This window comes from Perca fluviatilis, chromosome 22, assembly GCF_010015445.1.
Source record: "Perca fluviatilis chromosome 22, GENO_Pfluv_1.0, whole genome shotgun sequence".
Taxonomy (NCBI): domain Eukaryota; kingdom Metazoa; phylum Chordata; class Actinopteri; order Perciformes; family Percidae; genus Perca; species Perca fluviatilis.
In genome coordinates this window covers 16,111,486-16,127,496 of record NC_053133.1, presented here as the reverse complement: position 1 = coordinate 16,127,496, position 16,011 = coordinate 16,111,486, and the positions used below count along the sequence as shown (strand labels likewise).

The following is a 16,011-nucleotide window of genomic DNA, read 5'->3' as shown; positions in this document are numbered from 1 at the left end:
ACTTGAGCTTTAAAGGTGCTGGTTAGCAGATTAAGTTAGCTTTGGACAGAGCCAGGCCAGCGGTTTCCCCCTGCTTCCAGTCGTTATGCTAAGCTAACCAGCTGCTGGCTGTGGTTTATTCAAGACCATTAATGAGATTTAAATTATGTCCTATATTTGACAACTTTAACTTGCTTGAAAATGTAAGTGTAAAAGAGGCAGAAGTGGAAAGAAGTGGAGGAGGAGGTGGCCGTTAAAACAGGCCACATCGGACACATACTGTGTGCGTGTGACCACTCACTCGCCCTCTCCTCCCCTCCTCCTTTGCAGTCCTCCGCAGGCACGCCAGCACCTCCAGGTCCGGAGAGCAAGGCTTTCTGGGGGATCAGAAACAGATGTGCCTCCTGCCCCTCTTCTCTTAACTCGTACAAAAACACACACGCTGGCGGCAATTCAGAACCGGCACCAGGACCCAGCCGAAGTGACGAGGCAGTGTGACCCTGAGCTTGACCCCGGCCAGCAGCACCTCAGACAGGAAAGGGACACAATTGGCTTCAGCTGTGACCCTCCGCCCCCTCCCTCCTGCCTGGTCCCCCCTTCTCATTAAGACAAACTGTTTTTTAAGGCAAAGCAGCTTTCACTACCACTAAAGCCAACACCCTAGAGCACGGAGAGGGGCGGTGGAGTGAGGGGGGAAAGATGTAGGGAAGGTAAAAGAACTAGAAACAAATAGAGCTGGAGCAACGGGGGTACAAAGAAGGTAATAAAAAAAAGAACAAAAGATCAAGGTGAAGGAAAAAGTTAGAGGGAAAAAAGGGCAGAGTGTAAGAAAATCTAGACTGAGGGGGAAAGTCAGGCATATCACTTGCAGCTGTTGCAGGCTCATGTTCCCAGAATCCATTGTAACTTGGCACAGTTCTTCTAATGAGGAAGGGTGGTGTCATGGTTACATTAATATCAAAACAACTGCTTTGAATTGGAGAAAGAGGCAGAGAGAGAGAAAGATGAAAGATGAAATCACTTAATAGTAATGACAATAAAATCTGTGTAATTATAAACAGCAGTAAGACACATTTGTCTTGGAAACAGACTGCTGAGTGTACAAACAACATATTTGTTTGTTTAGGGATGTACAGCAAAGACATGTGGAAAGAATTGGACTTCTTTCACATCCATAAAAAAAAAAAAAGACTCCACTGTTTTATTTTTTGCTCGCCTCTGCTTTTGCCATCCTCTCTAATCCATTAACCCCTCCAACCCCCTTTAAACACCCACATTTCTCTTCCAATTTCTTCATAACAGCGAGCGTTGTTCAGACTCAGTGGAAACTGTGTGTGTGTGTCTATCAGATCGCCTGTTCCAGGTCGTCGTGTCTGCAAAACTACTGAAAACATTTGCATATTTCATGTTTGGCAACCTGCAACAGCCAAAACCTAAAGTAAAGAAACTATACAGCTCTCTCTGTGTGTGTGTGTGTGTGTGTGTGTGTGTGTGTGTGTGTGTGTGTGTGTGTGTGTGTGTGTGTGTGTGTGTGTGTGTGTGTGTGTGTGTGTGTGTGTGTGTGTGTGTGTAAGTGAGAGTGGCAGGGCATGCTGAGGTAGATTAATACCGCTGCTCAGAGGGGGGTTCCTCCATTCAGGGCTGACTGATGTGCGTCCCAAATTGATTTATGAAAACGGCCCTTAATCAATTATGTGTGGAGAAAGAGGGGAGAGGGAAAAGGAGAGAAGAAGAAAGAGAGGATCTAAGGGGGGTGGAATTGGAAATAAATAGGATAGAGTGGATGAAGCTGCGGAGGGAAAGTGTGTGAATGATGCTGCTCTGCTGAGGAATGTGTCTAATGGATGTCAGTTTATGCCACAGGTGTCCAACATGGTGGATGAGATGGTTTGTCAAGGAAATACAATGCACTGTGGCTGATCCTGATGTATGTAACCAATTCTATAGGCAACACACTGTGCATGCTGCATCCATAACATTCATCAAAAGACTTGTGACATAGTGTAGCTGATAGATAGATTGGTTTCATCTGTCCGGACAAAGAAAGAGGGAAAAGATTGGTAAATGCACACATGCTCAGTCTTAAGAGCGGCTAGTAGAAGCAGTAAAGGTTGAATCTGTGCAATGTGTTTTTTTTTTTGTTTTTTTTTAGTAATAATGGCCCAGTTTTCGGGGGGAGCAGCGCAGTAGAGTGAAGCTGCAGTTGTTTAAAAAGCCCTTCCCCTGCCTTGCCCATTGTGCCTGAGACAGGGGTGTGTGGGGGGAATTGGGGGGTCACGCTGAGAGCTCGTTTCTCCTGCCTGTCAGAACTCTATCTGGGATCCAGCCGGAACTAATCAACTCCAATAGGCCTCCCCATTACCCAGGGTGCAATGGGCCACGGGCTAGGGGCTGGCCGGTGGGAAACAGAGAGGAGGAGAAGGGAGAGAGACCCCCCCCCCCCCGACACACCACCACCACCACTATCCCTCCACAAACACTCCGTACTCCACCAGCTCGTGCAGCACACACACAACACTCCCACTGTTTCACACTGAAGCAATAATAAACACTTGCAATAATATTTTCACAGCAAGCAATAGCCTACTTCAGATCAGAACCTCGCACATCTGCAGAGTGCACATGGGCACCCACTCCCACACACACACACACACACACACACACACACACACACACAAACATCACCATTATCATCACGCACATGTCACACCACGCTGATTCTAAAACTTGACATTTTAAAGGCACTTTGGGTGAGAAAGCAGCAGAATGAATTCACAAAATGGCTTCTACACATGACAACAAACTGCATCAAAACAAACTTACTTAACAGTATAAAACCATATTTATGTTTATAATTTCCCAGTGGCTAATGTGGTAATTAATCCACTGAGGTATCACAATAGCAATAATTTTCATTTTTTTGTGCAATTTCTATTTTAAAAGTTGAGGAAATAGTGTACATAACTGACTCTGATGCTACTGTTACTTTCTTTTAATAAAAAGTGTTTTGTTGTTAGTGTTATGTGCACTGTGGTTTTATGTAATTCATAAAATATTATGAAAAAGAAGTTGGAAAAATACTTCTACATAAACTCCTCAAGAAATTTTATGGGAAAAAATTTAGCTATTACAGTACATTAATATTGCCCTCTTGTGGCATGATAACCACACTGCTAAGGGAAAGTGACATTAAAGAATAAAGAATTCACAACTTTTCTACTAACTATCTTCTATAAATTGAATTTTTTTAATTAAAAATACAGAGGTAGTGTAATAAAGTGGATTAATGGGCTTTGGTATAATTATTATAAAAAAATCTTATAAAAAAACTACTCAAGAAACACAAGACGTTATACTGACTGTGCAGAAAAAAAACAAGATATATCCAAACAGGTTAGTGATGAATTGATTTCAGGATAGCTCAGGAAAAATTATGGTTCAAATGATTACAAGAACTATAAATGCCTTTCTCTGCGCACGGGTCGCTCTGAAGTCTAGACTATCTGACAGCGCCTACGTCACTTCAGACACTATCAAAGGCATTAGTAGGAGCCAATGTGTGAGTGTGTGCACAAGCTTTAGTGTGTGTTTTTCTGAGTGACTTCAGCCTCCTTTACTAAGGTGAAGTGGGGGCAGATTTAAATGAGTAAAGAAAACGACCCCCCTCCACGCCCCCACTGCACCCCCTTTTCATTGTATGTGTGTGTGACTTTACTCCAGTCTCATTGGGTGCACATTTTTTCTTAAACTGAAAAACTTCTAATTAATATCAATTTAGTTCTTTCCCTCTGCTATAAGTTGCATGATGCATGTGTGAATATGTGTATATGAGTAAAGGAGGTGTGTTAAGGCTGCTGAGAGGCCCAGATAAAGGTGGTAATGTTGGTGGTGGGGGTTGGGTCACATGGGAACCTTACCCAGGCACTGTGGTGGAGGGGGGCATTGAGAGGCACTGGGGTGGGGTTAATCCTCATTCACCCCGTCCTTCACTCAGCTGGGTCAGGCACAATAAGCCCCGCCCGCCTCCCCCTGCATCTCCACAGTGACCTCTGACCCGACATTTACGGCTGCTGTCCCTGGCCCCTTTATGCCTCCATCCTGTTATTATCTGCAATATTTACTCCTTTTGATTTCCCTGCTGGCCATTGTCGTGCTCACACAGCACTCCTGACTGACTGGAAAACTCAAGTGCTCTCGTTCCCACTCCAGCATCACCCCTGGAACTTTGAAACCCTCAGCAAACACTACCTGAAGTCAAAATGAGCCCGCTTGCGACCATTTATTTATGGTTTTTTGATTCAGGCCACAAGGAGCTGCACAGACGAGCAGCAGCAGCAGCCAATGAATGTAAAGTCACAGAAGTCCTTTTAGAAGGCTGACTTGTGGTTAAGATGCATTACATCACATTAACACCCCTCTCTCTGTGTTTGTTTTCTGTCTGTATCTTTACAATTCAGTACCAATAAAAGCAGAAATGTTTTTTTTTTTTACAGTTCTGTTGAGTACTAACAGTTAACACATAAACACAGATTACATTCAGCATTACAATTACTCTAAATGCAGTGCAACCAAAATATTCAACAGTAGGAATTATAATGCAAAAAGACATTAATCTTTAGAAAACAACAACAGTATACTAATACTGATATATGATAAAACTGATAAACTAATAATTATATCATTTAAAATGAATTAAGGTTGGCTCAATTCCATTAAGTGTCCCAATAAAAAAACTAACTACTTTATGTTTTGTTTAATAGCTGTATGACATTTGTTTTATTTCATATAATAAGCTCAGCTATATGTTACTGTAGGACTCTGTGGACAATTGAAATCTTACAATGCAACCTGGATGTGTAATCAGTACTGATACCAGAAATGGCCTTAATTGAAATATGCACTTTTATTTTTTATAACCTGCTCTGTCAGATGGTGGGTGTTACAACTGAATCCTACCTGCTCGAACTTAAGCTGGACATGTTGTTAGTTGCTCTCTGCTTCCAACTTGCTTATCAACTGTATTAAAAAAGAGAAAAAAAATACGACACCACTTGACATTTGTTAAAAGATATTCAAAGTCATTTTTAGATAGTGACTGTTGGCCTTCTGCAGTTTGAAAGGCACCAGAGAATCCAGCTCCGTCTCTCTAATAATTGACTCCAGGTTGCCATCTGCTGACTTTGGACTGCGGTGCAACATTTTCTCTTGCATACACAAACACCAGGGCCGGTTCTAGCCCTTTGGTTGCCCTAGGCGAGATTGAGTTTTGCGCCCCCAGTCTCACATTGCCAGATGTCCACAGCGCTGTGTCAGCGATAGAGTAGCAATGTATGTTAATTTTAGTTTCTAGCTTCCAGGTAAGTTAGATGGCACCAACATTTGGTCTACTCATAACTGGTCTGGCAACCCAGAGGCCAGTGTTTTGTTTCCAGATTTGTGTGCATGGTGACTTATGATGGGGGGGTCTGAGGGTCCACCCCCTGAAAATTTTGAGCATTAAATACTTCATTCATTTTTTTTTTACCTTTTTCTGAATCAATTTATGCTGGAAATATCTTTATCTAAAGGGAAACAGAGATTACAATCCAAATATAAAAACATAATGGAATATTTTGCAGTAAGGCTCTCAGGCATTCTGTATTGCTTTCATCCATTTATTCTCCTTTGGATCGATGTTTCTAATTATATCTGAGTAAGCACACATGTAGCCTAGGCATCATTTACTCTTCCCACTTTTGCTTCTTTTGTTGAGGAAGTAACCACCTTAAATGTGCATATTAAAATTATTCACCTGAATGATACATGAATTCATTTTAATGAATTAATAAACCCCTCCACTGTAATATTTCAGATGTGTTTGAGCAAGATTTCTGCTCATGTTCAAAACTTTGTGCACATTCAAAATACAGTATCTCATCTGTGTTCTCTGAGGTTTGGAGGAGTTGTGATATTGTGAGAAAAATAAAGTGATAATACAATAGGCTATTACAAGAATAAAGTCACTATATTTCAGAAAAGAATCCACCTGCACCATAGTGTGCTGTGCATTACGTGACTGCTCTGCTGATACGGTAGATCTCAGACCTCCTGACAGACGCAGAGCCCCGTTTGGGTCTCTGGTCTCTGAATGAGACAGTTTAGGGAAGTGGCTGTACGCTGCTCTACATCGGAGGTGGAAACACAATACTACGCAGAAATAGGGACACATCTGCCGCAGCATGCCCACAGCAGAGCGCGTCCATTATAAACCTGAAGCTGCACAGACCACGGAAGGTGCGCTTGCAGCAGCTCCGTGTCTGTGCCGCTGCTCGTCTCTATTTTTACAGCGAGAGTGGACACTAAGCGACGCACAGGTCTGCTTCAGAGCCCCGTGTGTTTGAGTTTGACCCGTAGACTGGTCGCGTAATGAAAGGTTGACAAGTAGGCTAAATGTGTGGCTAAGGGGGCGCCTTAGGATGATCATGTTTAATAAACACGTTTTATTTCGCTTGTCGTTCTAATTCTATTATTAATGGGAAGTAGACGTAAGGGCGACACGGCGCCCCCAACACTTTTGATGCCCTAGGCAATCGCCTAGGTCGCCTATGGCAATCGCCGGCCCTGACAAACACAACCCATATGATATGAATGGAAAGATGAATGCATCAGTCATGATATAAATGAGAGACACAACATAAACAAGAAGTGAAAAACAAAACATAATGACGTTACAGTCCTGTCATCACCATGTGCAGAAATCTGTGGTCACGGCTACAGTACCTCGTCCACACACATCCACGGTGGTTGAGAGTCCTGCAGGACTGTCATGATGCTGCCAGGCTACAGCAAAGTAAAAACTAAATTAGAAACTAGTAAAAATGTACTTGGAGTCAAAGTATAAGTAAGTATGTAGAAAAGCAAGACAAGAAAATTAGTTAGAGGAGAAAGAGAGAAAACACTGAATGCTCCAGTTGTTTCATAAATATGCATGGGCCAGTAAATCACAGTTAAATGAAATTGTCTGTATGCATTTTTAAGAAAAAAAAACAAGTGTCATAGTAAAAGAACAAAGACTTCAGATATAAGAGTCGGAAAAAAAGAAAAACAAATGTTTGTGTGCACGTGTGTCGTATCTTTGTGTACCATAAACAGCCACAAGAGGCCATACTTTAGTTGAAGCCACAGTGGAGGGGACTAAAAGTGGGTTGAAGCAACTCTTTTTTTCCTGCTCTCTCTTGCTCCTTTTTCTGCATGACTTATTGGCACGCAATTCCCTTCTCCCTTTAAAAAACACAAATGCACTGAAACTAAATGATATCAAACGTGCCTCAAAGACATGGAAACATACCATAACTAAACCAAACCACAAGCACAGAAACAAAAAAGACAGACTGCCTGACCACGCTTAGTGGTACCTTCATGTGGGATTTGACGTGGCTGAAGTTTAAAATGTTTAGGGGGCCAGTACACCATATGGCCACTCAGCCACACACATGAGTTGTGTGTTTTTGGACAGTCAACTCCACTCATGTGCATAATACACACTGACAGATCTCAATTAGGTTGAATGAAAAAAGGCACTCTGGATATTTTACTCTATCTGCTCACAAATCACTCATTTGTATATATCTGCAGTGTGTGCTATGAAACAGTGATGACAAAAAACGCAAAGTTAATTTAAAAACATGTTTAATTCAGTCATTTAAAAAGGCATAGATAAAATACTACAAAACACAGGTTTTAAATTTCCTCAGGTTGAATAACTACTTCTCTTGTCATCTCACATGAGCGGACAAGGCAAACCACCCCTCTCTCTCTCTCCGTTTCTCCATCTGTTATGGAAAAAGAAAAGACGTTATAGATCCAACTAGTAATAGTTTGGAGAAACCTCAGTACGTCCATGTAATCTATGGTTTGTGTACCTGGGTTTTGCCATCCCTTGGTTCTCCTCCAAGACTGTGAGAAGACACCTCAGAACCAACATATCTGCAGCAGAGAAATACAGTACATATAATAATGTTAGCGCTTAAAATATGGGTTCAGTCTCTTGCAAGTGTTTTATAAAGAAACTAAGTCTGTTAAAAAGCATGGTGAAAAAAATAAATCCAGCATTTCCATTCCCCCAGTTAATTCCCATGCCTCATCAGGGAAAATCCGTCTCATCTAAAAAACCAACTCACCGTCTCTCACCACCACCAGTGTGTGGCAGGAGCTCCTGTGCAGCCAGCAGCTCTGGACTTCCTCCTCCAACTGAGAAGGACATAATAAAGATAATCATGACACAATGGTTCCAGATAATGATTTTTCTTACAGTGACAGGCCATTACACAGATGGACAGAAACATGTCAGGTTGAGCCACCATACCTGCTGAATGTGGTCTAAAGGCAGAAGGAGGGATGGGGGAATCAGAGGGAGAAACTTTGGCTATATCACTTTGCTTCTGTTGCTCAATAAGCTCCAGCAGTCGACCCCTCGCCGCTGCACTTTGTCTGTTTAGCTCCAGGAGGCGCTGTTCGACACTGCTTGCATGGAGGGTGTTAGGGGATGTTACCTGAGCAAGAAGATGGAGAGAAACAAATCATTATCACCCCTGATGACAGGGAGAATTGTGCATGTTATTCAGTTCTCTCTCCCAATAATTCCTGGGTTTCTTGAAAATGCTTTTAAACGTATTTCAAAAAATTAAAGAAAGCTTTACATTTCAAGAACATTTATTTAATGCTCTATGATCCCAAATATAGCTTTGTAGCAACATGTATATTTTCTCCTCTACTTTAGTTACACTCTTGAAGACTTATGAAACATTTGATGTAGGCTTTCAAAAAGAGGAATTTAATTCTTAAAATCTTTAGAAAGATAGGATATTTTTTGGCGTACTTCATATACAAATACATAAATCTGTCTTTGTAGGCCATTTGTGGAGGACACCTTGACTTCATTTCACCTGATGAGTCAGCTGCTCTCCTTCAGCAGCCTGTACATGCCGACTCCTCCTCCCCGTGCTGCTGGAAACTGATGTCCTCCTCTCTCCGGCACTTTGGGGTGTGACTCTTCCTGAGCTGCTGGAGCTCAACCTTCTCTGCTCGTTGCTACTGTTAGGCGATTGTCCGACCCCTGACCCCAGGCCCTTAGCTTGGCTAAGCTGGGCCCTGATCAGGTCGTTCTGTCTGTTCAGCTGAGCGATCTCAGCCAGCATGGCCTCTGGAGAGAGCTGTGAGCTAAGGGGGTCAGAGGTCAGTAATAATGAGGAAGTAGAGGGCAGGCTGGTGAGAGGAAGGCTGGTGAGGCTAGAGGCTGAGCTGTGGGACTGGACATCCTCACGGGAATGCAGGACATCTACAGGAGGAAGTTCCTGGTGCAGTGGTACAGGATGAGGCACTAAAGAACAGAGGGGAAAGCTAAATTAGGCTTTTTACAGCTGGCTGAGTAAGATGGCATGCAGCTGAAATTAGATAACTACAGACAACCAGGCTGTTACCAGGAGTTTGTTGCCAGTTGTCTCTCTGCCGAGGGGGGGAGAGCAAGACAGCAGGAGAAACAGAGGCTTGTAGACGTTCAGGATCTCGCTCAGCAACTGGTGCAGACTGGCGAACTGTTTACGACACGTAAAAAAAACAATTAGGCGCGACGCCGCTGCGGCAGGCGGCGCCTCTAATTGTAGCACACACACACACACACACACACACACCCCCCCCCCCCCCCCCCCCCCCCCCCACACCCCCCCCCCCCCCCCACACACACACACACCACACACACACACACACACACACACACACACACACACACACACACACACACACACACACACACACACACACACACACACACACACACACACACAACCTGCAGCTTCTTGGAGTGGGCCAATGTGTGCCTCCAATAGTCCAAGTCCCCCCATCACCAACACCACTGTGTCCAACTTCTGCTCCAGCTCTGCTGTCTGCTGCTGCAACCCGGCCTGAGAGGAGCCAAAGAGAAAGAAAACGCCAGTCAGAATCTGGACAATAACGTAGTGTCAGACCATGTGGTAAACTCTGTCTAACCTGCAGGGCGGCGGCCTCTTCTCTCAGAGTCATCATCTCCGCGGTGAGAGCGTCAATCAGCCCACGTTGCTCTCTCAACTCCTCCTCCAGTCTCCTCCTCTCCAGAGCCTCTTCCTGAGCTTCCTCTTCCCTCTGACCACAGTTATGTTAAATGGACGTCATGAAATTAAGAATGCTCCAGGACAGTGTCAAACATGTTCTCAAATGTTGTATATCCTCTGTACTACTGGATGTGTGTTTTCATTGCTCTTTTCAAGAAAAAAAAACATTTGATCACAAAAAAAGGACAGTGTCAAACATCAAGGCAATACTGTGCATCGTAACTTTGACAAAAAAATATAATGAATGAAAATGAAATGAAGCCTGCCTGGAAAATAGGAAACACTTTCATAAATATAAAACTATGGCATGTTTTAGAAAAGTGATAAGCAGAAATGTTAAGTGTACTGTATGTGATTCCTAGTAAAGGGGTTAAAATATGCAGAAACACTGGTATGGTCCTTTAATTAAAGCTTTAGGTCTCAAAAGACTTCATACTACAATGTTTTTGAAAACTTTGAACACTCAACGAAACCAACAAAAAACAATTTAATACCCTTTGAAGACATCAACAGAAATACGATGCTTGTGTGAGCATTCCTGTAACGTGATGCATGTTGGCTGTATCGGTCTATAAAAGTGTTTAATAAAGACTTTACTGGAGCAATGACAGTACCTGTTTGAGGAGGTGCACTAAACGTCCCAGAGTGGAGACCAAGGCGACAGAGAATCCAGTGAGGCCTTGTGTTCGTTGCGGTTTCTGACTCTGTGCTGAAGCTGGTACAGTGTCAGGTCTCAGAGTATCCAAGTCTGCCTCCACCTGACCCAGCATGGCCTGCAGCAGGCCCAGACTGGACTGGTCCCCATTGAGAGAGGCAACAGAGGAACCATCCAGCCATGAACTTTGAGAAACACACTTCCTGTTCCTGCTGGTTCTACTACTGATCCTGCCTAAAAATATATATACAGAGACTACGGTTAATTTCTTCTGTTTATTGCAGTATTTAACCGTTCAGATGATTACATTGTGAAAAAACAGATTCCTTCCTGATATTACCTGACTGGTTGAGAGGCAGCTCAGGATTCAGGACCTGAGAAACCAGGACTGTCGGTTCTTCTTTGCTTTCCTCTGACTGGCTTTGTCTGGAACGAAGACGCTGAACAGCCATCGTGGCATTGAGAGCTGAAACAAGGTCAGATGAGTTTGTATGCGGAAAAAGGATTTCACATCTGATTAAAAAGTACATTTTCCTTGTGATGACTGCATGAAATAAATAATCTTAAACTGTTCTGTCCTCATCTTACCTGTGTGGCCTGGTGCTCTGCCTGATGCGCAGGGGGTTACAGGAACATTAGCTCTGTCTGCATGGTCAGAGTTAGGACGATGGACGTTCTGTTGCTGTAAAACTCTACACCGAGACTGTGAATCAATTTTTCGTACATTGGCCCTACAAAGAAAAGTATCACAAGCAATGTAGTGGTGTCAGCAGGATCAGAAACCTAACTAACAGCTTTGAATGTATAATATGTTCCCCATAACAAGTAACACAAGTCCGTTTCTTATCTCAGATTGTGTAATATTTTGCATGTACAGTATTTTGCAGGCAATATTACCTATGAATTATAGGATGGTCTGAACTGCCAGTATGATAGGTATCTTCATCACTGTGGTCTTCCTCTAAAGCTTCTAGTTCATTAAGAGCCTGAAAAGAAACATTTTACAAATGCAAACACGTTAATATAGACCAATATCTTTATGCAAGAAAGTAAAACCAGGATGTAAAAAGACACAGACGTACAGTGAATTATTATTGAGAACAAATTAGACATAAATGGATAACAGCTGGTGAAAAAATTAATTAACAAACCACAAACTGATGACACTAATTTCACACACACACACACACACACACACACACAGACACACACAGACACACACACACACACACACACACACACACACACACACACACACACACACACACACACACACACACACACACACACACACACACACACACACCTGTTGGTCCATCATAGACTGGCTGAGCAATGACAGCTGAGTTGGAGGATCTGGTCTTTGGAGCACAGGCAATGCTGAGTCAGAGTCACAGTGTGGAGCCATCGTCACACTGGGGTGCCCTGCGGAAATACACAAACACACTGTAAACAACAAAAAAAAAGCCTTAAAATCTTAGGAAGAAATAATATACTAATGTACATTATGTTTAGTAATTAACATCTAATCTTCTAGGAAGATATCTTATATGTGTTGTGTTGTGTTGCTTATGTCTACAAGCAGGGAACAGGTGAGTACATTTACCAGCCTGCCTGCGTGGAGCATCTCCAAACAAGTCTTTGACCACAGCCATGGCTCTGTCAGAGCGAGCCAGCACATCCTGAAGCAGCAGCTGGTCAGAGAACACCTGCAGCAGTAAAACACATCACCAGCAGCAAAAACCCTGTGATAAACTCAGCACCAGGGAGGAGTTTCAGTAAGATTTATATTCTAAATACTTTGTTTCTGTATAAAACAAACTATATTTCTTCTAAAACAAACATTGATTAAGTAAAGACACACTAACAGCAATGGGAAAATCATCATCAGACACACCTCCCTGATGATGCTAAGGCTGGCGTGGTCTAGAGGTGCAGGGCTCCCAGCGTGTCTGAAACGGCGTTGTAGGGCTTTCTCTCTCAGCTCCCACTGAGCCGCTGCCTTGTTGTGGGACTTGTGAATCTCATGCCGATGGTCCTGCAGCAGAAGCGATTAATGAAAAAGCAAATATGGACTTGTAGTAACGGTTTTAATTGTTTCAGTACTATCATCTCAATCTAAAATGACGTTCAAGTGCTATTATAATGCACAGCATGAGATGAAACAGTATGAACTGCTTCTCAGTTTTACACGTCACACTAACAAAACAACAATGAATGAGAACACAGTCAAACACCTTACCAGCTCAGCAGGTGACAGCTTGTGCACAGACAGGTCATTGACAGTGCTCTGAAACCATCGAGAGAGGGCTGTCATTACTTAATTGCTTTCAAAACGAGATATGTTCTTTATTTAAAGAGGAGGAGGAAGAGATTACTTTATGAGGGAAAATGTTCACAGCAAACATAAGTGGACTATCCTCCTAGTTGTGCAGCATATAACTAACAAAGTACATGACACAATACATACTTTTCTAGTCAACAGGTGGAGGCTGGAGCAAATGTCAGTGGTCAGTACTCACCACCCAGTCTTTTTTAGAAGCTGTTGCTTTCTTGGGTCGAATGGGCCTTTTTCCTTTGGTATGTTGTTGTGGACGTCCAACTCTCACATGCGACATCTGTACACAGACAATACGAAATTATTAGTCCTATGGCTTCACAGTAGAAACACAGAGTTGTTTGTAACATGTCCACACTTAGCTTAATGCACCAACAAACGTATCCAGTGGATGATGTCTCCTTCACAATAGTTACAGATATTTGTGCACCAGTAACGTCAAAGTTAGCTATCTGTTCTAATGGTGTCCATTTGCGCAGGTTTGCTCAACGTTAACTCTAACGTTAGCTAAAATATGATTTTATACAAAGCTAGCCAAATATTGAAATAGCACTTACGTTTTATGTTAGTAAGCCAAGCTTAAAGAAGAGCACTCTGGGTTGTAACTTTGCAAACACAGCTAGGTAGCGGTTGACGAAATTGAACAGCATCTAAATCCGCTTCAGTTTGTTGTGTGACAGTTTTTCAACAGTTGCGCGCCACTTCCTGTGCTGTTGCTACGGACACCGCTTCACGCTGAAGCATGATGGGAAATGAAGTACTGGCGAGCAAGGAGAATCAGCGGTGGAAGAAAAAGTATACATTATTCAGCAAAATAGACCACGTGAGTGTTATATCTTCAAGATTACATAATTTAATAATTATTACTGATGCACAGCGTTTTAAGCAGCATTATTATATTGTAGCTATAGCTGGTCGAGTGGGAGCTAACTGCATATGCTGCTGGGTAACGTGTGTTCATAACCAGTGGTGGAAGAAGTACCTATGATATTTAACCTATGTAGCAGTACAGTGAAAAATAGTCCATTACAAGTAAAATAAGCCCTGTATTCAGACGTATTATTAGCAAAATATACTTAACGTATCACATGTAAAAACCATGGAGCAGAATGATTATTAGGCTACATTGTGTATTGGCTATTATTATGCGTTGCCGCAGCTTTTTAGTTTTAGCTTTCTTGGGTGGAGGTTATGTTAACTACTTGTGCACACATGCAATTGTAGGCCTACGTAGTTTACCCGTTCTCTTGCATCATATTAAAATGGTAGGTTTTGTAAAATATGAATCTGCAAATAACTGGAACTTTTAGAAGTTATATAGTGGAGTAAAAAGTACATTTGCCTCCAAAACTGGTGCAGCAGAGTTATTAAGTAGAATAGATGGAAATACTCAAGTAAAATAGCCTACCTCAGATTTGAACTTGTAGGCCTACATGAATGGAGTAATAGGCCTATATTATATTGTGTAAAATACGCGAACATTTATAATTATATTGGAACACCCACCAAGCCTTTGTAAAACAAACGTGTTCTTATCGAGTTTATCTATATTACCAGGAGCAAGTATCTAACAGTACTCCACTAGATGGCATTGTCACCATTTAAATCCCCATTGGTGGGCAGAGGAGAGATGCCTGCACGCGCAGAAAAGTCAAGAAATCAGCCTGGAAAAGTTTTACTGAACTTTGGGGCAATTGCTCCAATCAAATGTCTGATGTAGAATAAGAGAAGCGGCGTCAAGTCAGCAACGAAATGCAACCGGAAATGGCGTAGCTTCCTTTCAAAATAAATGCACAATTTAGTAAACATGCAAATGATTAGCAAATACATTCATAATTGATAGCTGGTGTAGCCAATCAAAAACGAAAGAGCTAAAAACAACTTGCTTTTGAACACTTCAAAAACGTGTGAACTTGTTATTGATTTTTGTCACAACTGGAATCAGTTGTCTATTAATATCCATGATTCTGATGTGCAGATTATTGAGAAATGTAAATTTTTGGGTGTGACTCTTTCTTATGATTTGAATTGGAGCTCTAATACGACTAACATTGCTAAGAAAGCGAGACAGCGCCTTTTCTTTTTACGTAGGCTTCGAGAGTTTACTCAAAATAGTAAGATTCTATTGAACTTTTACTATTGTGTAATTTAGAGTGTCCTAACCAGTTGTATTACTGTGTGGTTTGGTAATCTCACTCTAAAAGAGAAGAAGGCTTTGAATAAAGTGGTTCGCTCAGCCAGCAGAATTATTGGCTGCACTTTTCCGCTCCTGGAGTTCACATATAAAGCTAGACTATTGAATCGAGCTTTGCAACAGGCTAATGATGCCTCAGGTCATCCAGCAGGGGCTTTCTTTGAGATGCTTCCCTCAGGGAGAAGGTATCGTTCTGCCAAATGTTCTACTGATCGCCATTTACACAGTTTCTTTCCACAAGCTGTGATTGCTTTGAACAAAGCACCTTAAACTAGGCACTTTAAATTTATGTATGGATTTCATTGTACAGCATTTTTATACTGAGCATTTTAATATTGAGGCTTCATGTGGCTTTGTTTGTCTGTTTTTATGTTGTGTCCTCTGATGTGTTGACTTTGCACTTTGAACTACTTGCACATTTTTTCCAATGCGGGTTACACTGCAAATGGCTAATAAAGTGAATCTGAATCTGAATCTGAAAAATCTCAAAGCTGTTGGCTGAGGTCTAGCCTGGTAGATAAAAGATAGCAGTTTATAATAAATCATTGAATAGTCTGTCTTGAATTATCTTGTAATTTTAATTCACTACTTCATCAAAAAAAGTAGCCTACTCCATACATTTCAATATGCACATTGTATTCTGCAATAGGCTTTTATTTTAAAGGTTTCAACCGGAAGTTGTATTTTACTGTTTGCATCTTGCCACTGCTAGTTCCGACGG

The 16,011-nt window shown here is 42.0% G+C and overlaps 1 protein-coding gene across 1 annotated transcript; it reads right to left on the bottom strand.

Annotated features, from left to right (window-relative positions):
* Positions 1-7,630: 7,630 nt before the first annotated feature.
* On the bottom strand, positions 7,631-13,821 carry spice1 (spindle and centriole associated protein 1). Its single transcript, XM_039789450.1, has 18 exons — positions 13,654-13,821; positions 13,281-13,376; positions 13,001-13,048; positions 12,656-12,796; positions 12,365-12,467; positions 12,065-12,183; positions 11,656-11,744; positions 11,347-11,489; positions 11,099-11,224; positions 10,718-10,992; positions 10,003-10,134; positions 9,803-9,917; positions 9,438-9,551; positions 8,904-9,337; positions 8,324-8,510; positions 8,139-8,208; positions 7,881-7,944; positions 7,631-7,790 (listed from the first exon to the last, which is right to left on the bottom strand). Exons 2-18 carry the CDS (start codon positions 13,374-13,376, stop codon positions 7,734-7,736), a joined length of 2,313 nt encoding a protein of 770 aa, XP_039645384.1. The 5' UTR covers positions 13,654-13,821; the 3' UTR covers positions 7,631-7,733.
* Positions 13,822-16,011: the final 2,190 nt, after the last annotated feature.

What these genes read in the sequence shown, in the direction of transcription:
- spice1 (XM_039789450.1), bottom strand. Translation starts at nt 13,376, where the DNA reads ATGTCGCATGTGAGAGTTGGACGTCCACAACAACATACCAAAGGAAAA. An exon ending in CAGAGCACCAGGCCACACAG is followed by an intron (nt 11,225 to 11,346) that starts GTAAGATGAGGA and finishes ACCTTGTTTCAG; the next exon opens with CTCTCAATGCCACGATGGCT. An exon ending in AAGAGGCCGCCGCCCTGCAG is followed by an intron (nt 9,918 to 10,002) that starts GTTAGACAGAGT and finishes GGCTCCTCTCAG; the next exon opens with GCCGGGTTGCAGCAGCAGAC.